The sequence below is a fragment of the Calidris pugnax genome, unplaced genomic scaffold (genome assembly GCF_001431845.1).
Source record: "Calidris pugnax isolate Ruff unplaced genomic scaffold, ASM143184v1 scaffold171, whole genome shotgun sequence".
NCBI lineage: Eukaryota > Metazoa > Chordata > Aves > Charadriiformes > Scolopacidae > Calidris > Calidris pugnax.
The window spans coordinates 2,814,648-2,837,531 of NW_015091064.1; the positions used below are offsets into that span (position 1 = coordinate 2,814,648).

The following is a 22,884-nucleotide window of genomic DNA, read 5'->3' on the forward strand; positions in this document are numbered from 1 at the left end:
CCCATGCTATGGCAGGATGGGGCCAAGCACACACCAAAATTCACTTGTCCCTGCTCCCTAACCCTACTGTGGTTACCTTTTGCAGGAAACCTGGCAACATAGACCAAAAGTAGCTGTAGCATGTTCCAGGTGAGTCCTCAATCTGGTCACTGAGGAAACCAGATCCAAAGTTTGTTGATTCCAAAGAAACCTTTCCAAGAGAGACATGTTTCTCTTACATTACATCTACATAATACATCCACACAAGCATTTCAGCTTGGATCAGGAATGCAGTTTTGAAGCATTCATCCTGACCACCCCTCCTCACCACGCTTTGCTTCATGTCCTGGAGCAATCCTGGCATCTGTGAACTGGACTCCATCCAGACAAAGCTATACCAAAAGATCCAGCGTAGAAGCACACTCACTGTGCTACAGAGAGACCAGCCCATGCGACTGAATTAGAGCTGGTCTGAAATAAATCTCTGAAATACGTGGAGGGCACACACTGGGTCCTCTGCTCCAGCTCCTCTGCACTGCAGATCTGCCCTCCTGTTCCAGGCCACCTGCTAATATAGACACAGTCCAAAGAGGCTGTACTACTGCTTTCTAACCCTCTCACTGCTTAAATGGGTGAATAGTCCCGTTTTAGGCACCATATGGTATCCCTGCAGGCCTCCAGCTGCCACTCTACAGATCAACAGCTCAACCAAATGTCTCGTGTCATATCTGGCAGCCCCACGCAGACATCTCAGATACCTTAGGGAGACTAACTGGCTGTGGATGTCTATGTTTAGGCAACTGAATACCATTTTATTTAAGTAACTATTCCTCTCTAGACCAAAAAAAATGAAGCAAATGAGATCAAAAATGAGAAAAAAGGTGCTTGAAATATTATGGTGAGTTCTATAAAATAAAATAAAATAAAATAAAAATCTTGTAAAATTCTCTCATATAAAACTCTTGGAGAATTTTAAAAAATAATTTAAAAGTACAAAGCATTTAATTTGGCCAAATGAAAGTATTGTTTTGTGCTTCAAGAAACACCCAAAATTTACAAATAGTCTTTATTGTTCAGTAAGGACAGGATTCACTGACTTTAACAGAACCATTGAGATGCTTGATATTAAGTTGCTGTGTACATGTTTTACTGGTCCATCCTCTAGACACTCTGAGGACTGTAATATCAGGATCTTTGCAAGATCACATCCTAAAGCTAGGTCTGTACTAGTAAGTCAGTAAATTATCAAATTACTAAATTTACTGGGGTAGTAATAAAAGAAACATGCTTAGGCATGTCCTCTGCCCTGAGGATGACTGGCAGAGAGCAGCCTTCATCTGTGCCAGCAGACACCTGGCCTGCAGAATGGGCTGGCTGCAGGTGAGGAGCGATGGTCCAGGGGGTGACCACCCTTGGGACTGCATGGCAGAGGCTGGTGGCCACAGGCCAGCGCGGTGTCACAGGATAACCTTCCAGTCTTACACAATGACCATGCTCCAGAGCTGCAGAAAAACAGTTTTACCTACCAAGACAGACTTAATTTCCTAATCTGTGTGGAATTATTTGAAGCTTCAGGTCTTTGGAGCACTGAAACCGAAATCCTGACCTCTTGTGGCCATCAAACTGCCCGATAAAACGTTTATAACACATGAAGCAGGTGATGCTCTTGCTGGGTATGGGATGGCTGGCATTTGTGTATTCCTGCTGGTCCTCTCCCAGTCCTGCCTGCATTCCAGCTGCCAGTGACAAACCTCTATACTTGTTTTAAATGTAAATTAAAGTAATAGTGCAGTCTTTTTAGGCATTGTGGACAAAAATGTGGCAGAAATGCCACAGAAATGGGAAGTATGGGAATGATTATGCACATTAACATCCTGCACGTGGCACACAACCTCTTGCAGACCTTTAATTCTAACAAAGAGAAGAGAAAAGGATGCATTGGTTTGATCTACCTTGCCTTGCTGTTCTGTTAGTCTGCCTAAGTAGCTTTGGATTAAACATGGACTATGAATATATAGTGCATGTGTGAAATTAATAGTGTCTGATGCCACTTGCATATATATTACCAGCACTTTTAAATACAAACCGACACTTTTAAGAACCTGGCGTCAAAAAAACAGGCAGCCTGCTTTCACATATAAGCTTGCAAAAGAAGAAAAGGCATCTGGTGGTGTGCCTCAGGCCAAGTGATCTCTCACCTGGCAAAGCTAAGGCTACAAAACATTAAGGGCAGGCACACTGTATCCTAATTATCCACATGTACCGATGCCCTCTATATGTGAATTTCCTTTATCCAGGACTGAATACCTATTTCTAAAATAAGTGGAACACCTTAAACTATGTATTTCTGGTCTGCATGTATGGCAAATCCCAAGGCTACTATTATACAAATAATACATAATATAACAAATACAAGTGTGTTTATTTATAGTAGGTATAAATGTATTACATTAATAGCATTTATTCACAAACATTAAACAGTGCATGAATAAAATGTATTTTTAGAAGTTTTTCTATCATCTTGCATATACAGATTGTATATAGGAACTGCAGTACTGAGTATATTTTTATTTATGGGACTGATTCACTGACAACTGCACTTGCTTAACACAGGAAAGTAAGTAAAATAGTGTTTTTAATCAAATTTACATTTTAGTTATGTTCTTTCTGGATCTGCAGTTCATTTCTGATCCCACAAAGGCTTACCCGTATGTTTAGTTTTACACTTAGGAGTAACAATAGTGAAACTAAAATACAGAAAAATTAGCCTTTGCAGAGCATATGTTGACAGGCTTGGACTTTACTAGTTAGAGGTCTAGAGGCTTATTGGCCCTCATTTGGGACACATTTTTTGCAGGACACCCATCACAGCAGCAGCTCACCATCCTCTATTCCAGCAAACACCACTGGGCCACTGGATTCTCTGTTCCTCATTGTTATGATCCTTTTATCGTTTTACTGGTAGATGACATTTCAGCCCCTCCTTGGGCACCCACAGCTCCTGCTGCAGTCCAGTGAATTCTGGTACACAATGGATATGGGAACAGGTTCTCCTGGTGATGAAGATGCGACGAAACAGCATCCTGAAATGTCACAGTGTCAGAGAGCACTCTGAGGTACTTGGTGCATGACTGTAATATGTTTGTGGCTTCACTAAGAATGCTGAGTAACATGTGAGTAGTATTTTGCCTTACACAGAAAAGTACAGTAGGCAACAGTGAAACAGACAACCTGCACAGATCACTGTCAAACACAACAAAGAGAAGATTCTTCTGTGGGAAGAAACATGTTGCAGTGCTTTTTCAGGTACCAAAACCAATAAAAAGTGTCTTTTACGTGCACTAAAAAGTATCTTTTAAGTTGCACAGTGTTTCTTAATTAGCTGTAGCACTGTCTTGAGAACCTCTTCCTTGGAGGGGCTGGCATCGACCTCTTGGCACGCAGGATTTACCATCCTTCTGTATGACTCTTCAACTCTATTTAAAAACAAAGCAAGAGAAACGAAACTACAAATTGCAGGGATATGAAATGGCATTAGTCATCAGCCTGGGAAGAAAGTGTTCGCACTGCAGAATGAAATCTACTGCAAAGAGCAATAACCCATTAGTTAACTATTACAATGCCAACCTCAAAGTGCGATTTCCTTGACACTGATTCCCATATTCTCCTGGCATGGCATTAAAACATTTCTTCCTTTAGAGCTTAGCACTGGATAGAGTCTGGTACAGCAGTAGAATGGACAGCCTGCTTCCAACACCTGAGCTAATTTATTTAGAGCCCCTTGATGTCTCTGAACTAAATGGCGTGGTGTGGCGTAGGTGTGCTCACTGCCTGATCTCAGCTTTGAGTCACTGGAGAAATGGATTACAGAGTTGACACATCATTTAACCCTTTCCTCAGATCAACTTTGCTAACCAGATGTATACCAGGATGAAATACAGGATGAAAACCTTCTCATTTAGACTGTAAGCCTTCTCATAATGCAGAACTCTACCACATTTAGTCCATGAGGATGTGAATGAGAATGTGGGTATAATTTTCTATGTTCCCACAAGAACTAATAATGCCAAACAGGCCATAAACTGTAAGACGAATCAAGCAAGATTCTCAATGTTCTCACATCCAGGTTGACACAATTAACACACAGAAATAAGGCAAGGCTTTCTGACGGGAATAAGAAGTAACAGAATTAAAACATGAGATATTCTTAAGTGGCAGCATGTTCCCTTAGCTGACCCATCCCTCCACAGGTCCCACTATGTGAACCGTGTGTCCGCACAGAGCTTCTGTCAGGATTACACAATGGATATTTTTAAGGTATATATCACCAGAAATCTCAAAACCCTCGGGGTAGATTTCAGCTTTGTGATTTGTAGATACAGACCCTAACATTCAGGTGTCTATACTGAGGTATCTACAGGAGCACTGGGTATTTAAGTTTCCACTGTAGACAACGATGGTCTAATAAATAAATTCGGTGGAGCCTAGACAGCAACTCAGTGCACCCTGAAGCAGGATACCTATGGTCCAATTCAGCTGCTTAAGGAAATGTATCTAGTAGCACTTGAGATGCCTTGAACTATCTCATCTAGATTCCAGTTGCTGGTCCAGAAAGGGCCCACAGATTCTGCATCACATTTGCCAGCCTCATGTAGATGTCTCAAATCATATCAAATGGCTCCAGATACTTATGCTTAGATCACTGGGCTCCGAGCAGGTGGTGAGCTGAACCACTCTGAAGGGTCCATTGAATGTATTGACTATACTAGGACCTGAGATATTTAGCAGAACTAAAAACATTTACAAGAGGAGACCTAGATTTTCTTCTCTTAATCTGGAGCTCACTTTCAGACTTTTCTGGGGAAGTTATGTGGTTCAACTTCTTGCTTCCCAGTTCTGGAACTTTTAGGTCTCTCTCCTTTTCTCAATAGGAAAAGTGCTACAATAAAAGAAGCAAGTAGCAAAATACAAGTATTTTAACTCAAAGCTCCTTTGAAGGACAATTAAGTTCTTCTCCTGCAGCTTTCAAACACTTCCAATCAGAAATGACACATTTTACCCTTCTTGTCAGCTATGAATCCTTGGGATATTTTGCTACTGATCCTATAGGAGCCAAGATTGCCTCCATCCTCGTATTACTCATTAAAGTGTACCTCTGGCGAAACAAGCAGTTAGCTTCCAGCTCAGCTTCCTCCTTTGTCTTCTGCAGACCTCGACGCTGAAGTCTCCGGACTCGCTCCTCAGGGTCAACAGTCAGGAGAAGAACAAGGTCGGGTTTAAGCAGATCCTCAGGCCACTGGTACACCTCATCATGAGCTGGTGGAAGATCCTGGACTTCCCCGTTTATTTCAGTGGCAATTGTGTAGGCAGCTGTGCTGTGCCAGTACCTGCCAGGGAAATACAGAATGGAGAGAGAAAGTTTAAAGAGGACACTAATTCTTCAGTAATACAGGAAACAGGTGTCAATACAATGACAAGTGCAATAATAGACTAGGTAGGTGACTCCCTGATTTTGAAGGGAGCTGTGAAGAACAATTCTGTGCCATCCATTTTTTCTTAACAGACTGGTATCATCCAATGCAACATTCAAATTATTGTGAATTATTAATTAAAACATACAGCAAAAGCTATGCATTAGGCAAAGAGTGTTCCAGGTACTCCTAACAAAAGAAAGTCTTCTCATATAATGAGAGGTCAAAAGAAGAGTTACATTTTATGTCAGAATCCAATGCTAAGAGTGCCTTTTTTGTGGTTCCCATCCTACTTCATGCAACAGATCTGATAGGGATCATACAGCCTTCATATGTGAATGAAGACGGATTTTTATACAAAACATGCATTACATTTGTGTTTAATGTTCCCACCACCACGAGGCACTATATTTAGCCTGGTTAGAAATGGCATTCACACATATGCAAACAACTTTGATCTGTGTGTGCTGTGGCAGGACGCTACAGTACATCTACTGAAACAAGCCAGGAGTTTCAAAGTGCACCTAGACTTTCTTTATTACAAGTAATACTGAAAGCTGCCAACACACTTAGCGAAAACAAGAAAAGATATAAACAAAACCAAAAAATTGGGAAGCACATTTCTGGCTTTATATCCTCAAAGAGTAAGTCTGCCTAAAACTTGATCGTTCTAATTCATCCCATATCTCAGTCCCTTCTTGGAGATAGCCATGATCGGCAGCCCTCATTCTCCTCAGGTTTGCCACAGAGCCCTCTTTGACTCGGGCTGCAAAGTCCATGTCTCCACTATTCCTAACAGAAGGTATTTTTCATGCATGCTAAAGCCAGTTATGAGTATTACATTGCTGGTAGTCCCCCACCTTACTGTTATCATAAGTAACACTCTTTCGCTCTTTAGAAGATTTAATGTTTATTTGACTACCTGCTAAGTAGCACTTCAAAAAAAAAGAAAAAAGAAGAAATCCAGAGACCACCATTGAAAACTTCTGCTTGTAACACTGAACAATGGTATGACGGCACTGATATGAGAGGACTTCTTAAATATACAAACCTGTCTATGATCACAGGTGCTTGAGTGGATGCTTTCGCTATTTCTGATGCAAGAATGTAGTTGCCTGCAGCATAAAATGCTCTTTTAATGGGTGCTGGCTCATCATCAAATATTGTCCTCCACTGGCTGATGCAAGGTGGTGGGGACGTTAGCAGAATGCCATTCAGGGTGTCCTTAACAGACTGAGTTACAGTGGTTTTGCCTGCATTTCATTTACAGAAGGAAACATTTGTTATATTGCATATCAGATACAATTGAGTTTCAAAAACTGAAAAATGCTCCTATCTGTTCACTTGGAGCACGTGTTCTGACACCTGACTATGTAACCCGAGTACCTGCTGATAAGGTTTTTGGTGGAAAATCGTTATGAGTCTGGTTCCAGGAATTATTGCTCCACTTCCTGCTCTCAAGGCCTTTCCCCCCTCCCTCTTGCCAGCTTTCTGTCTTCACTCCTTTAAATGCATGAAGTGCTTTAAATGGCAATTTCTCTATATATCCATTTACAATACTTCTCTGGGTCACAATTCACGTGGACATTGCAATGCTGTCACCCAATGCTTTTTTTTTTTTTTTTAGAGGGCATTTTCAGTTCTCTTTAACTGAAAACACAGAAAACAAAGTTATTCAGAGGCAGCTAGTATTTCTCTCCGAGACAAACTGCTGCCAGTTTCCCAGGCTGCCACTGCTTTAAGTCACTTATTTGAAAACTCTCTGGCAAAAGTATGTTTCATCATCTGCACCAGAACTTTCATTTCCAGTCCTCCACTCTTTGTATTCTTTCATTTACATAGATGAGGAAATCATCCAGTGAATGAAAATCAGCATAGACTGATCTTTTACAAGTAAGAGAAGACAGAGTGGCTTTTATAATTGCTAATTCTTTCAAATATGTCACGGGTTTCCAGGATTTTTTGCATTTGTAAGCCTTACACCTGGCTGAAAGCCGTGGCGGTTGCTCTTTCCAACAATCCCTCTCCCCCTGCGGTTCCTCACCCGCACGCGTGGCTCTTACCCGTGGCATCCAGCCCCTCAAACACCACCACGGGAAACCCCCCTTTCTTCTGGTGCTCGGGACACTTCTCCAGCAGGTCGAGGACCGCTCCGGCCTCCGGGATCCGCGCCGCGCACTGCGAGGAGAGACGGGCAGGGACCCTTCGCATCCGCCCCCGTCCCCCTGGGGAGACGGGAGAGCCCCGTCCGCCCCGTCGTGGGGGGTGTCTCACCTACCTCCCGCAGGCGGTGTCGGACGGCGGGGGCGGCGGGCGGCAGGGCTCGGCGGAGGGGCGAGGAGGGCCCCGGCGGGCCCGGGGGGCAGCGCCGCAGCATCGCCGGGAGACGGGGAGCGGGGCCGGCGGCAGCGCGGAGAAGGGCGGGCGGCGGCGGCGGAGGAGGAGGAAGAGGAGGAGGAGGAGGCAGCGGGAAACGAAACCAGCCCCGCCGGCGGGGAAAGCGCCTGTCCCCGGGGGAAAGCCGGGCGAAGGGCCGCTCCACGGAAGGGCGGGTTTTTTACCCGCCCCCCCCGCTTTAAGGGCACTGGGGTGAAGGCGCTGATCTCCGCGGGAATTGGAGCTGTGCGTGGATGGGCTGGAAGTGAAAGTGAAAAATACGGTCTTGGCCTCGGGATCCCACCTCCCTGCCCGCCCCCCCAACCCCAGCAAAAAAGGGTCACGTTCCCACGGACTCCCGTGGCTGAATCCTGATAGTCTTAAAAAACAAACAACACAAGAGAAGCACAAATACACTGAATACACTGCTGCTTCAGGCTGCATCAAAAGGACGGTGGCCAGCAGCTCGAGAGATGTGACTCTGTCCTGCTTCTCCGCTCTCGTGAGACCCCACCCGGAGTCTCCAGCTCTGGGGCCCCCAACATAAGGAGGACATGGACATGTTGGAGGGAGTCCAGAGGATGGCCACCAAGATGATCAGAGGGCTGGAGCACCTCTCCTGTGAGGACAGACTGAGAGAGTTGGGGTTGTTCAGCCTGGAGAAGAGACGGATGCTGGAAGACCTTACAGCAGCCTTCTGTACCAAAAGGGGGCCCACAGGAGAGATGCAGAAGGACTTTTAACATGGGCATGTAGTGATAGGACAAGGGGTAATGGATTTAAACTGAAAGAAAGAAGATATAGATTAGATATTGGAAACTTAACCCCATTATTCTATTACCCAATGCCTTGATAACAAGATTAAGGGACTCAAATAATTTGGGAAGTAAAATGGCCTGCAGTGTTTTCATAACTTTGTGATGGCCAGTTTCAGCTTTCATCAGCTCAGGGGCAGGAACCACAGTGCAAATAGCTGTAACAGTCAGGTTCATCTCAGCTGCTGTGAGTAATGTTGCCCAAAATATTTGTTTTTCAAAATATGTAACTTGCAACGTAGGAGAATCTGCAGCTCTGCAGAATCCTATTTCTCCCTTTCAATAGTTGGAATACTGCCACTTAAGAGATATCTAAGGCTAAGCTTCTACTGCATCTTCTGAAATAATATACTGTACAGGTGAGTACACTCTAAAAGAAATTCCTCAGAAACTTGATGTCTCCCACTGGTCAGCTCAAGCACACTGCACCAACATCCTTTGCTTAGCTGGCAGGCAGTGTCAGTGAGCTTGAGTTCAGCTACACTAGGTGGAAACTGCCCATGCTGAGGAAGCTGGTGGAAGGGCTAGGCCAGAGCAGGAACTGGGAACACAGCCTTGGAGGGTCTTCAGTACAGTCTCAGGAGCAGGTGCCAAAGCTGGCTTTTTTTTTTTTTTTTTTAAGAGAAAAGATGCCATTTTTCATAGCTGAGAACTCCTGCCTTCTTCCACATCACTCAAACATATGGCTATGGCAGCTGGGTATGGATTCCAGAAGACACAGGGTAAAACATGGTTCATTATAAAAGAATAGATGGTAATTTTAAGAACAAAATAATATGCACTGTTGAGTCAGACTAGTGGCTCTTCTCACCCAGTATTTTGTCCGGTAGAATGACATGCTGTGCGTAAAGCTGGCTTTTCTGTGGTCCCTTCTCCTACTCCTTGTGCTCCTGCAGCATCCAGTCACCAAATTAGGAACGTTAGAGAGCACATCCTCATCTCTTCCTTTTAGCACCTGTTTATCAACCCTTGCTCATACATCTGTTTACATCCGTTTTGAGTCCACAATACAGTCTACCTCCACAAACCCCTAAGGTCTCAATTCTATCAATGCACAACTTGTTGCATTTTTTTTTTTAAATTTTTAAACACATACTCTACTTGTTTCAATGAGTACCCCTTCTAATAACATTGCTGACTTTGGTGAATAACAGTTCAACATTCAGCTTATTTATCACCTTCATGGCTTTGTAAAGCTCACTTGGGTTTTCCCTTCAGTATTTTCATGTCAGAAATAAGAGACACAATGTTTTGTAAGATAGCTGCTTCAACCCTTGGTAATTTAGAGGCAGGGATAACTTTTTCAACTCCATGAGGTCCTGCTAAGACATGGTGTCTTGAACTGTACCACTAGTCAGGGTACGTCTAACTGTACCAAGGTTTCACAGAGCAGCAAAATAATGCCATTCGGCTTGTTCTCAATACCTTTCCAAATGACACGAAGCTTTTTGTTGACTTTTTTTGCTGCTGCCTCCCACAGAACCAAGTATTTCAGAGAGGTAGCAACAGGGACTCTGAGACCTCTTTCCTGAGATGTAATTTCCACTACTGAGCTCAGCATCACGTACACAAAGTTTCGATTATTCTTTCTTACATGCGGTGCCTTACCTTTACCTACAAAGAAGCTTATCTGCCACTTTTCTGTTTATTCATTTTTTTAAAGTCCAGTTGGCTTGCAGCCAAGTTTCGCTTCAAAAGCGTTTGAAAAGCTGACGCTGTCTGGGTCCTTGGCTCTTGTATTTTTCTGCTTTCCTGATGCTGCTGTTGCCTTTCCCCTCCTTGCTGACTAAATGGCAAGAGCTACTTTCATTTTTCATTTTCCCCTCCCACTGCCTCGACACACCCTTGTTTACAAGCATTCCTTCTAAACCAAGCTAGTGGTGCTTTTGTCATCATTTATAATATGCTTATGAGATCATTTACAATAGGTGTGTGACGCCTGTCCTCTTAGCTAATCACTTAAAAGTTCTTGCAAGATTTTAGGACTTTCTGATAAGATTATACACAAAGAATTCAGGTAAAAATACAGGAAAGAGAGTTGACTTTTATGTCCAAAACAGGTCTTTGTATTTAAAATCAGTGTAGCGAGTATGAATATGTTTTGAAATTAACTTATGGTAAGTATTTTTCAGTTTCTTCACAAGGCCCTTTATCATTTTGTCTTCTCTATAAAATGAAATGATGTTGAAGAGCATATGTGCTAATTATGGGGAAAACACTGTTCTGGAGCCTCGTCACATCTTTGAGGGCCCACTGTGCTGGCATGGAGCTCTAGGGAAGAGACACAGACACACCAAGAATCTGTATGACCATTCAAAAATGTTTTGATCTGCTCAAAGTGGAAAAAGAGGGGGGAAAAGCTGAAAATTAATCAAGACTCTAAATTTTATATCTAAGTGCACAGTCCTGTAATGTAGATAAACAGTAGATAAACAGAGACAGAAGGCAGGAATTGCTTAGCTTGAAGGCCCCTAGAATGCATAGGTATGTAAAGTACACAAAAATAGGATACAGCTGGTTTAATGCAGAATAAACTTTAAAGGGAACCAGTAAAGGGCCCTCCAGTAAAGATGAAGGTCTAGGGATAAAATCACAAGAACACAGACGTTAATATAGTGTCAGGCCAGAGACCCCTTCTCTTCTGCCCATGACAGTGGCCAGTGCCAGATATTTGGAGAAGAGTATGGAAAGGAGACAGAAGGATCCTTCGTCCCAACATCTTGTCCCAGATCCTAGGAGTCATCTGGTCAAATACTTCCTGAGAGGAGATTGCATACACACCATTAAGGGCCGCTGGTGGACTTCTTTCAAATGTGCCTAATCTGTGTCTATATTTATATTCTATGTTTCATAACTTGATTGCCTGTGCATTTAAACTTTCTATTTGGTAATGTCAGTGACACCCCTTGGATTTGTGCATCTCAAGGAGGGATGAGTACAAGTACAAGCAGAATACAGTGCTGCAGATGCAATGGAGGAGAGATCATTTCCAGCTGGGAGTGGAACAAGAAGTAATACATTTATCAAATACTAAAAACTACATGTGCCGTTGTGTGACTTGCCTGGTTGTCCTTGGACCATTTCTGGTCTTCACAGGTGATGTGATGATGGCATCTCCTTTAACCTTATTCATGTTACCAGTTCTTTCTCTTTTCTTCCAATTTAAACCTGCCGCAGCCAACATGCAGTTGGTAGGTGTTGAGATTTGAGTATGCCTCCTTACCTCGGCGGCAGTGAGGCAAGAATGAGGACAGACTGACTGAAGACAGTATGAGGCTGAAAAGCTGTGGAGGACCTCTTGGTGTGTCTGGGTGCACTGGAAGACTGCAGATAGCAAGTGGTGCTGTGATGGAGGTGCTCCTCTCCAGCCACAGCTATTGTGCCACGGAGGAATTGAGGAATGCATGGTGTTCCCATGAGGGGGCAGCCATCACCAATGGTCACCTCAGGCACCTGCCAACTTTTCCAGCTGTTAAGGCTAACCCCATATTCAACTTGGTGAAGTAGCTTTGCTTGAGGTGCTTTAAGCAGTATTGGAGACTAAGAATTTAAGAACCTTCAAGTATTTTCTTTTCATGAATTGGAATTCATCGGGCTCCCTAACCTAGAGTTCAATACAAACCTGTTTAAACTTCCAGGAGCTCATGGCTGTCTCTGAGAAGGCTGCAGAGCAGCCACACAAGCTCAGGTCTCCCCACGCTTCACCGGTCACACCCTTTTGACCAGGAGAACTGAAGTCACTGAGCCCACACACATCAAAAGCAAGCTGGAACATACAAAGTTCCACTCATAAATGAGGAAGGAGTGAAGGTGAGGGTGCCAGAGCCCTGGGACAGGCTGCCCAGGGAGGTCGTGGAGTCCCCTTCTCTGGAGATTTTCAAGACCCGCCTTGATGCAGTCCTGAGTGATGTGCTCTGGGCAGTCCTGCTTGGCAGGGGAGTTGGACTAGATGATCTCTAGAGGTCCCTTCCAACTCTGTCGAATTTGTGAATCTGTAAAAGGGGTCCTGGGGTGCTGGATGCGCTCACACCTAGAGGTGTTCAAGCCACCTACCAACCCTGGGCCCCCGGTGGGTTTGGTGGGGGCCCTTCAAGCGGGTCTGGGGCGGGGCAGGGCGGGGGGAGAAGTAAAGGAGCGAGTGAACGCCCGCTCCTCGGCGCCAAGTTTCCCTTCTGCGGGAAAGGAAAGCGAAACCCAGAGATTCCCCGCGTCCCAGCGCTGCGGGAAGGGGCGGGAGGGGACGGGTCCGCACCGCTCTTAAACGCGGAGCGCCGGGCACCTGGATGCAGCAGGAGAGCGGCGCCGAACCCAGCCGGGTCCAACCGAGCCGAGCCGAGCTGAGCCGAGCCCAGCCGAACCCAGCCCAGGCGGGTGTAACGGAACCGCAGAGCATCCCGTCGGGTGTCACCGAGCCGAGCCGAGCCATGCCGCTGAGCGCACTGGTCCGCCTGCCGCTGGCGCTGGCGCGGGCGGCGCTGGAGGCGCTGCGGGGGCGACTGGGCGCGCTGTGCTGGAGCCTGTCGCCCCTCTCCCTGTCCCTGCCCGGCTGGCGACGGATTTCGGCTCCCAGCCCCGCCGCCCCGGCGGGCCCCCAGCGGGAGCGGGAGTGGGACGACCCGTCCCCGACGCCCACCAGCGTCAATTACCACTTCACCCGGCAGTGCAACTACAAGTGCGGCTTCTGCTTCCACACGGCCAAGACTTCCTTCGTGCTGCCCCTGGAGGAGGCGAAGCGGGGGCTGGAGATGCTGAAGGAGGCGGGTGAGTCCCGGGGAGCGCCGCGGCGGTGGGACCCGGGGCCGGGGCGATGCGGGGCGGCCGCGTCCCCGGGGGACCAAGTGGCGTCGGAGAAGTTGTCCCTGTAGTTAGACAGCCGGGATCCCACCTCGCATCACTGCCGTCGGGCACTGACAGCATGTAGAAGGAGCGGGGCAAGAGGCAGGCAGAGGTTTACAGCATCTTCCCTTTGCTTCGTCTCTAGGAATGGAGAAAATAAATTTCTCGGGAGGAGAACCGTTTCTTCAGGACAGAGGCGAATTTGTAGGGCAACTGGTCCGGTTTTGCAAGCAGGAGTTGAAGCTGCCGAGTGTCAGCATCGTGAGCAACGGCAGCCTGATTAGAGAGCGGTGGTTCAAGAAGTACGGTAAGGAAACAGCCCCTTGCAGAGGAGCACTGGTTGGGTTTGGGAACTTCCTCAGGGCAGCTTCACCAAAAGATGGATTTCAGTGCAAGCAGGAGACAGTTTGTTAGTGGTTCATTTACAGTAAACACAAACCAAACGTAAATACTAGTGAAATGCTGTTAATTATATGTTGTGAACATAGACAGTTTGTACTATTGCCTCTTTGATATAATAGTATAATAAAATAATAGTTCAGGCCGTCTCCATAATATTGGGGACACACACCAAAACACATGTTTTGATGCCGCTGTCACATCCCACCCTCAGGAAGGACGGGGGGATAAGTGACTCAGATTTGTAAATCCCCAACAGCACGGACTAAGGTGGGATAAATCTCAAGGTCCATACACAAACTTTTATTAGTTTTCCAAAGTGATTAGTATAGATCTTAATAAGTCCATGATAGTTGGTTAAGTATATAACAAATTGTGGCAAAGAGTGAGGTATGCATTGTATTACTTAGCATGTTACTTATGCAGCAATTTATGGCAAGCAGTACTTAAGGTCGTTACTTAAGAGCTCTAACCATTACTTAACTCTAAGAGAAAAGAGAAACTGAGGGATAGAGAAGGAAAAGATAGATTAAAAAAAAAACAAACAGAGATAAAGAGATCACCAGTCCTGCTTCCAGCATCTTTTTCAGGGAATCTTCCCAGGCATAATCTTCTTTCTTGGAAAAATCTTCCTAGGCATGGTCTTCTTTCTTGGGAAGAATCTTCCCAGGCACAATCTTCTTTGTTCTCACTCTCTAGGGCCACTTGTTTCCCCCTTCTATGTTTGCAGCATTAGCACATTCCACCCCCCTAGCCAAGGACAGCCTCATCTTAGGTTTCTCTCTTCTCTCAGGTGATCTGTAGTATGATTTGGGTGGAGAGACAAGTGCCACAGTCAGATATGTTTAGCATGATCTCTTTAATCTTCATTAGTGTATGCAGGAATGTACGCTTTCATATGCATTTCATGGATAATGAAAGAAAGGTCACTTATAGGACACAGAGAACTGGCAAGCTCATCACATGAGTGGCAGAACTATCTTGTCTCCACAAGACAGTCCTCCCACTGTTTTTCTGGAGCCTATGAGCTCTTTGAATGTCAGCCCTGGATTATTTATTTCCCTGTGAGTGTTTGAGGAATTGCATTGAAGGCTTGGAGGGCCTTCTTCCCCTTGCCAGGGAATTTACAGGCTGTCTCTTACAGCCACTGCTGTGGCTTTTGTGGTTCATGTGATGACTTTCCAGAACTGTATTTACATGGCACTTTTGTGGACCATGAGGAAGTGAAAGTGAGCAGAGTCCTTACAGCTTTTTACTGAAGGACAGAATATTAATCCATTTTTAAAACTTGTTTTCAGGTGAATATTTAGACATCCTGGCAATTTCATGTGATAGTTTTGATGAGAATGTCAACGTTTTAATTGGCCGTGGTCAAGGAAAGAAGAACCATGTGGAAAATCTGCATAAACTGAGACAGTGGTGCCGAGAGTATGCTGTTGCTTTCAAAATAAATTCAGTGATCAACAGATTTAATGTTGAGGAAGATATGAATGAGCAGATCAAGGCACTCAACCCTGTCCGCTGGAAGGTAAGAAAGTGGTGTACACCATAGGTTTCCTGTTCAGAGAAAAGTAATGATGACATTCAGGAGCTGTCTGAACCTCTAATGACTTCAGTCAGATCTCCAGCTCCAGCTTGAGCTAGTGTTAGTGGACTTCTTGTCACCGCTACATGGTCAGTGTTTCAGCATACATAGATCTATTTTCTTTATGATGTTAAAAGTAAGATAGAAGGTCTTTAACATCTGAAAATATGTCATGGTGTTGAGAAAATGAGGAAAAGTTAGTGTGCAATGATACACTAGAGTTAATATATTGGCAATATGTAAGTGCATTAGACATTAATGGTCTGTTATACAGTATTAGTGGTTAGTGTGTATATATCATATTTTCTACTAAAAGTGTATGAAATACATTATGTCATCGGTTTGGAAATGGATAGAGATAATGTAACTTATAGGAGAACTTGTGGCATCATTTCTCATTATTTGCTTCATGGAAAATGGTGTATATGCTTGATTTCCCAGAAAACAAAAAAATCACTGTGAAATCTTGATCCTACTAAAGGAGTGTAAGGGAAATGTGACATACATTTTAATATTTTATTAAGCTTCTTGGGCTACTTTTTTACTGGGATTACAGAGCACATTGATGGCAAAGGCATCTTTTTTCCCCACGAAGTCTGAATGTAGTTGAGGACTTGGCCATTAGAAGGAGGCTGTTAAGTGGAAAAGCTATTGCATTATGTTTTTGGGGAGTCTTCTCTGTCTTTTCTCTGACCGCCTGAAGCTAGTTAAACTTGCAGTCACAAATCAGGTTAAAATACAAAAAAACCCAAACAGATTGACTTGATAGTCTGCGTTGTACACAGTACTTACTGGCATTTATAATACAGCCATACTATTTGAGGTCCAATCAAAAGTTAATTTGAGCTTTTATTATCTGTGCCCTTATTAAGACCAGAGCAGTTAGGATTCCTGTGGAAAACTGATCAGGAACCATGACTGTATAATTACATTTAGAACTACGTAATTTTAATTTGCTAAAAATAAATCTGCACTGTGCCTTTCATATAATATTCACTTGTCACAATCTGTGTCAGTGTGGCTCCACTGACAGAAAAATTAAAGACATCACTACTGAGACAACTGAAGGTTTTTGTCATGGTGACAGTGTCTTATACTCAAGGCAAGTGAAAACATGAAATCTTAACCAGGTGCCTTTTGTCTTCAGGTATTCCAGTGCCTGATCATTGAAGGGGAGAACAGTGGTGAGGATGCCCTGAGAGAAGCAGAGAAATTTGTTATCAGCGATGAAGAATTTGAACAATTCCTGGATCGCCACAAAGATGTCTCCTGTTTAGTACCAGAATCTAATCAGAAGGTAAAACTGAAACTGTCCTTCTGCAACTTTATTTTGAAATATAGTTGGAAAGATGGAAAAGAACTAGAAGCTTTCGTGGCAATTAACACTTTCCCTATTAGTATTGGCTTAGAAGAGGTACAGTACCACTTTGTCAGCTTCTGGTTTTACTATGTTGGTAGCCAAGGTTTTTAATTTTCTTTAAGACTTTTTATTGAGCACAAAGTTATTAACAGAAAAATAAAAATTCATTGGTCCCAAGCCTGTGGAAACCAGGGGAGGTCCTCTCACAGTGTCATGTGGGCCTCTGCTCAGTGAGATGGATGGATAAAGCATCAGTAGAGGAGCTGGAGAAACTGAGTTTTCCACAGCTGAGTAGTAGACTCTAAACAATAATTAAGCCCTTTAGAATTGAATAGCCCTTCCCCACCAGGGCACAAGAGCTTGCTAAGGTTGAATATTAATGTAGACACACTTTATACTGTAAGCATAGTTTCCTAACATTCACCATGATGCTGTGCTATGGCAGTGTCACCAACCTACAGGAAATAAGGTATCATCCCAGTCAGAATTATATTGGGTATTGAGGAAGTAGTATTTTTGCCCGACACACCTTACTAGGTACTTCCTCCCACAATAAAGTCACATTTTCAACATTGACTATTTGAACTCCTTTGGGCTGCACATTCAGGCTCTAGTCATGGGGAGACACTGTGCTGCTGCAGAGCCCAGCAGTTCAGTTCATGAGCAAATATACCTTATTTCAGTTGCTGGCGTATTTCTTTGTGCTGACCTGAGAGCTTTTTGAGCTGGAAGAACACCTTTGTCTGCTGGGGTGATTATCAGGCACCCCAGCTTAAAAGGTCATGTCATTTGTTTGGAAAATGACCTAATCATTCCAATATGCAAAACGGTGTAAGTTCGCCTGGTGTAGAAGTTAATAGAAAACTTGGATATTATTTAAAACACCTTTATCCACTTGGGCACCCGTATTTTAATTAGACACTTGAGAGGTCATATTCCAAAAATTACTGGTTTATTCATGCATTAAGTCATGGTAGTAATCCTGTCATTTATTTCTATAAATTTGACCTGAGCTCACTGAAATAGTGGTAAGACACTGCCTACCTCAAAGATTTAGATCAGGTTTTGAAAGAGTAGTTGTTTGTTTTGTCCTTGATTTTTAATAAGAATGGAATTTTGGTTTGGATATTAATTTAGTTTTTTTCTTTTGGTCTATTACAGATGAGGGATTCATACCTCATTCTGGATGAATACGTAAGTCTTTGTTTGATACTTGGTATTAATCTGCTAATATATGTATGTATACAACAGTGATAACCAGTTCTATTTATTGTGAATTCTATAAAATAATTTTACCATGTAGCACAAGGAACAGATGTAATTTTTCCCACTAAACATACCGAGATCTTGAATTTAAGTATGACCTAAGGAGGAGTTGCCATCAGGTTGCATGCATGATCTTGAATCTTAAAGTACAGATGTGTATCTTTGCAGGACGTCTTTGCTGTTTTTCTTTAATTTAAAAATCCAGAAATTGAAAGCTAAGTTTCATTAGTTTACATGTAACTGAAGAGCAAACATTTAATCTTCAGGAATTATGGCATGGCCTTCTTCCTGCTAAAATGTGTCGGTATGTCTAACCATGAGCTTTTAAGGCTTCTAAGGACTACAGTGAAACTGTTCATGCACTTACATAGGTTTTCATGGGATTAGCTATGCAACTTGTTTTATTCTGTAGAAAAATTAAGCTTTTAAAAATTTACTTTCTAACTTCTTATCTATTGGTGTTCCAGATGCGTTTTCTAAACTGTAGAAATGGACGGAAAGAGCCTTCCAAGTCTATCCTAGATGTTGGCGTGGAAGCAGCCATAAAATTCAGTGGATTTGATGAGAGCATGTTCCTAAAAAGAGGAGGAAAGTATGTGTGGAGTAAAGCAGACATGAAACTGGACTGGTAACTCAATATACTGAGTTAGTATATTGAGTATTATGTAAAGAAAATGGGTGTGAGTGTATATATGTGTGTATATATGTATTTAATGCTTTTAACTATACTTGCTATATGATACAGATTGATGTTCAGTATAACTCTATATGTGAATATGTTAAATGTTTTTAGAAAGTAGATTATGTTCCTATGTATCGTTTGGTTGAACGTTACCAAGCACCTTCAGAGCTTTCATATAAATAGGTCTCTGAAATCAACCTTCTAGTCTATTGTATGAAGGACTTAAAAGCGAACTGTAACTATAATATCACCCAGGAAGCAGTTTTAAGATCATACATTCCTATGGAAAGGTGGATGGCAGTTCCTCACTCCATCACAAGAGGGCCAGCTGGCAGGCCTGGGGAAGCAGCCCCTGCCTCTTTCAGGGCTAACAGTGCTCAGAAGCGAGGAATCATTGTCTCTGTTAATATATTGAAAAGGAAATCAAGCTGAGAAACCTAGCAATTTTCATTCTTTAAGACTTAAATGTAAAAGCGTCTGTTGTTCTTCTCCCTCTCCTCCCTATACACACGTGGTACTTGCAAAAACATTGGAGGACCTAATTTTCTGTGAAAATGTATTTTTAGTCATGAAAAAATATTATATTTATCCTAAAACATAAAAGTGCATTTTACCCAATGATGAGCAACTTCTTATTTCACATTGACAATGACCTTAGTTCTAAGAAATATTTACAGTGAAAACAGTATTTGCATTTTATTCATATCTTCCTTAATTTTCCTTTTATATGCAAATACTGATTTAATATTTTTAACATTTTTTTCTGTCCCCATACATAGATTCCTTCTGAAATTAGTTAATACTATATAGCACACCTAATACGTATCTTCTGTTGCGTATTGTGTTATTCACATACTATATGAATAATGTTATTCACTCAGTTCAATACTATGTTATTCACATTCTTCTCATAAATTTTGTTTTTTTAATTTTCATATATCATGTAGCCTTGTTTTAAAGGTTGCTTGGGTCAGTAATCATTCTTTCTCGCTGGTTACAAACATGCAGATATTAAGTGAAACTAATCGGGGTTTGTGACAGCTCTTAAAATCAGAGCTGGCAGCATCAACATAAAATAAAGAACAGTCAACAACCCCTGCAAAACCAGTAATCTAATATGCTGCCCTTGTTGTTGGTTTTCTGGCAATTTTTATGGCTTTATAATTACAGTTTTCCAAATTTAACTAGTCCCATCCACCCCAAAGCTCTCTACAAAGGGCACGGGGATGAGCATTGCACTAAAGCAGAAATGAGCTGGCACTGCCCTGTCTTACTGCCCATTGAACTCAATGCCCACGCTGTCTCACATGTTTAAATATTTGCAGCAGCTGGGAGACAGCATGCATTGAAGGTACCACGTAGAGAAAATGATGCCTTCTTTCCTTTTTCTGCTAATGCTACTTGATTCTTTTAAAGAGTTTTTCAAGAGAAATGCTTTGCATTCACCTAATGCGTCTTCAAAGTTGAAGGAGAAGGTGCATAAGTAGGAGCTGCTACTTCTGAATAAAGGAAGGTGCATCTCTGAATACACTGTGAAAATGTTTCCATTTATAATTCCTTCAGTTGCTATTTTTACTATGCTAACTGTAAATAGACTGTCTCAGCGGTGCTCTTTTGTCTCTTTGTCTTTTGCATTTTGCAATCACAACACTTCCTAGCTGCTTCCATTTCAGTATTATTTTTTCCCCTTGTATTAATACCAAGTGACATTTAAAATGTGGCCCACACACATTAACCCCATAGTCTTTTGGCAGCGGTTTCGCTGACCTCGGTTGGAGCTCTGCCTGAGCAGCGACTACGGGCAGCCCAGATTTTATGTAACTGTGGGGTTTGACTTCCTCTGCGTTCCCGTTGCTCAGATGTTAAAGCTAGCCCCTTCCTCAGCATCTACGCTGCCTGAGAGAAAAGAAGCATTCTTCCTATGCTGCTGGCCCGGTCCCAGCCTGGGGAAAGATTTAGTGCATCGATGTACCACTAAATCTACCAGCTTGCTGCTTCGGCAGAAAATGCCAGCTGTGTCACAGCACGCAGATGTGAGGTGCACAAACTCCCCTTCAGATCCAGAAATCCTGCTATTCTTTGCACTTTACTCTGTAAATAGCTATTCTTTTGCTGCAGGAGATCCTCTGTGCCTATGGAGGAAGCTGCAGGATAAACAAAACTGGAGCTGAAAATGTGAAAATCCAGTAAATAATGTGAAGCCATTGAAGACGGCTTTTATCAGAAAGTTCTAATTTCTTATCTTCTTAAAATCTTAAGGATTTTATATCACCTTTTGCTACCATACATAATTAAGGAAAGGTTTCTGCTCTGTGTGATACTCTTTTCCAAAGAAAATGCCAGTTGTGTACATTGGAAATGAAGAATTTGACATAACACACTTTGACACAGAATCGTTAAAGAATAGCTATTCGTATTTTTATGTGCAAAATTCATTTTTGTGTAAAATCTCTAATTTTTTTTTTTGTTTTTGGCTACAGCTTGATTAATCTAGTTTAATTTTTTTTTAATCTATAAGAGAGTTCACGTTGGACCAAAAATGGCCTTCAGGCTTTCATTCTGTAGTTGGGCCTGACTTTCAGCATGGGACTAGAAAAATAATACTGAATTCAACAGGGCTACTCCTTGGCTTAGAGATTACATGCACATTGTGGCACTGAAGAATCAGGATTTAAGTCCTCTAAACACAGATATGCTTAATTGTATTTTCATGTGTAATCCCATAATACTGAAGCTAAGCACTTGTTAGAGATGCTGAATTGGGAAGGAACTTGCACTGTAGTTTACCAGTATTATGCAGCTGCTAATATTTGTATAATTTGTAGAGAATGAGTGTTTGGGAGACTGAGTTACTTCACTAAAAATCATCATGTAAATACCTTGAGTAATGGATACAACTGTCATTTAAGATGCATTTTAAGATGCCCTCTTTTCAGTGTGAAGGATGCTTGATATATTTGAACGCTACAAATGATGAATTTTTAAATTATACTGTCACGTAATTAGTGCCAAATATTTCACCTGTGTTGCGCATTTCAATAAATGTTTCTATTTTCTTAAGTTTGGCTGCAGTTTCTTTTTTTTCAAAATATAACTCGGAGCCCTAACAGCAGAACGCGTGACTGTGCTCACAAGAGAGCTGTAATTCTGGCTGAGGTCTCTATTTAGCACAGGGGGCTGCTTGCACGGTGCCAAGGGCAGCATCTAGGCCAACACGGAGAACAATAGTGATGATGATGAACAATTCTCCTTACGATGAAAAACATTTGTTCCGTGCTTGAGTGGACTGGCCTGTGCTGGGAGAAGACGGCAAAAACACCTTGTGCTGTTCAGATGGCAGCCGTTAGGAAAGACACAACCAGCCATAAATATCTGAGGAGAAAGCCAGATTATCTTCTCTTATGGTACCCAGGGGTCAGGATGCTCTGTGCCTCCTTCCCCGACCCCGCAGCCCCCCGCAAGGTGCCCCCCTCTCCCCCCCCGGTGTCGTGTCACCCCGCTGCGCCTCGGCCAAGGGCATAAACTGCCTCTTGCTAAATCCCCCCCCCAGCCCCCGTTTCACCGCGCCAGCTCGCTGTTCTCCCCGGTGTGCGGGAGGGAAGAAAGCCGGTCCGTGCCCCATCCATAAACCAACGGGAAAGCAGCTGTTTTTGCTGAGCAGTGCTCACGAAAACAGCCACGAGCCTCACGGGTTCCTTACATTTCCCTTCTTCCCTCCCTGCCCTCCTTATGAAAAACCAATCCCCCCCCTTCTCCTTGTTTCTCTCCTCCCGCTGGATGCCCTGCTGGGCCGGGGGGGAGTCACAGTGGGACAACCCGAGATGCGACTCCTTTAGAAAAAAATAATATTAAATTACGGGGAAACCATAAAGAATATTTTAAAAAGAAATAAATATGGGGGAACCATGACGAAAATATATTAAAATAGGTATTGAAATACGGGGGAAACCGCCAGCACAGCACGCCCAGGGCCGGCATCGCTCCCGGCGCTTCCAGGCGGGAAAACCCCCGCGCCCGCCGGGCCGGGAGGCGCCTCCCGCCGCCGCCAGGGGGCGCCGCTGGGCGGGGCGGCCGCTTCAAAGCGGGCGGCGGCGGCGCGGCGGTTAATGGCGCCC

General features: G+C 43.4%; 2 protein-coding genes across 2 annotated transcripts; one reads left to right on the forward strand and one right to left on the reverse strand.

Moving 5' to 3' along the window:
* Positions 1–2,382: 2,382 nt before the first annotated feature.
* On the reverse strand, positions 2,383–8,063 carry CMPK2 (cytidine monophosphate (UMP-CMP) kinase 2, mitochondrial). Its single transcript, XM_014956735.1, has 5 exons — positions 7,729–8,063; positions 7,514–7,628; positions 6,502–6,703; positions 5,133–5,366; positions 2,383–3,455 (listed from the first exon to the last, which is right to left on the reverse strand). Exons 1-5 carry the CDS (start codon positions 7,825–7,827, stop codon positions 3,335–3,337), a joined length of 771 nt encoding a protein of 256 aa, XP_014812221.1. The 5' UTR covers positions 7,828–8,063; the 3' UTR covers positions 2,383–3,334.
* Positions 8,064–12,943: 4,880 nt separating this feature from the next.
* RSAD2 (radical S-adenosyl methionine domain containing 2) lies at positions 12,944–21,795 on the forward strand. The gene is made up of 6 exons (XM_014956759.1): positions 12,944–13,402; positions 13,623–13,784; positions 15,175–15,404; positions 16,609–16,758; positions 17,983–18,015; positions 18,555–21,795. Exons 1-6 carry the CDS (start codon positions 13,066–13,068, stop codon positions 18,717–18,719), a joined length of 1,077 nt encoding a protein of 358 aa, XP_014812245.1. The 5' UTR covers positions 12,944–13,065; the 3' UTR covers positions 18,720–21,795.
* Positions 21,796–22,884: the final 1,089 nt, after the last annotated feature.

Bases quoted from the DNA above. Each gene is read 5' to 3' on its own strand.
- CMPK2 (XM_014956735.1), bottom strand. From the start codon at position 7,827: ATGCTGCGGCGCTGCCCCCCGGGCCCGCCGGGGCCCTCCTCGCCCCTC. The intron at 7,629-7,728 runs GTAGGTGAGACA...CTCTCCTCGCAG, and splicing joins TCCGACACCGCCTGCGGGAG to TGCGCGGCGCGGATCCCGGA. The intron at 6,704-7,513 runs GTAAGAGCCACG...AATGAAATGCAG, and splicing joins TGAGGGGCTGGATGCCACGG to GCAAAACCACTGTAACTCAG.
- RSAD2 (XM_014956759.1), top strand. From the start codon at position 13,066: ATGCCGCTGAGCGCACTGGTCCGCCTGCCGCTGGCGCTGGCGCGGGCG. The intron at 13,403-13,622 runs GTGAGTCCCGGG...CTTCGTCTCTAG, and splicing joins GGAGATGCTGAAGGAGGCGG to GAATGGAGAAAATAAATTTC. The intron at 16,759-17,982 runs GTAAAACTGAAA...GGTCTATTACAG, and splicing joins TACCAGAATCTAATCAGAAG to ATGAGGGATTCATACCTCAT.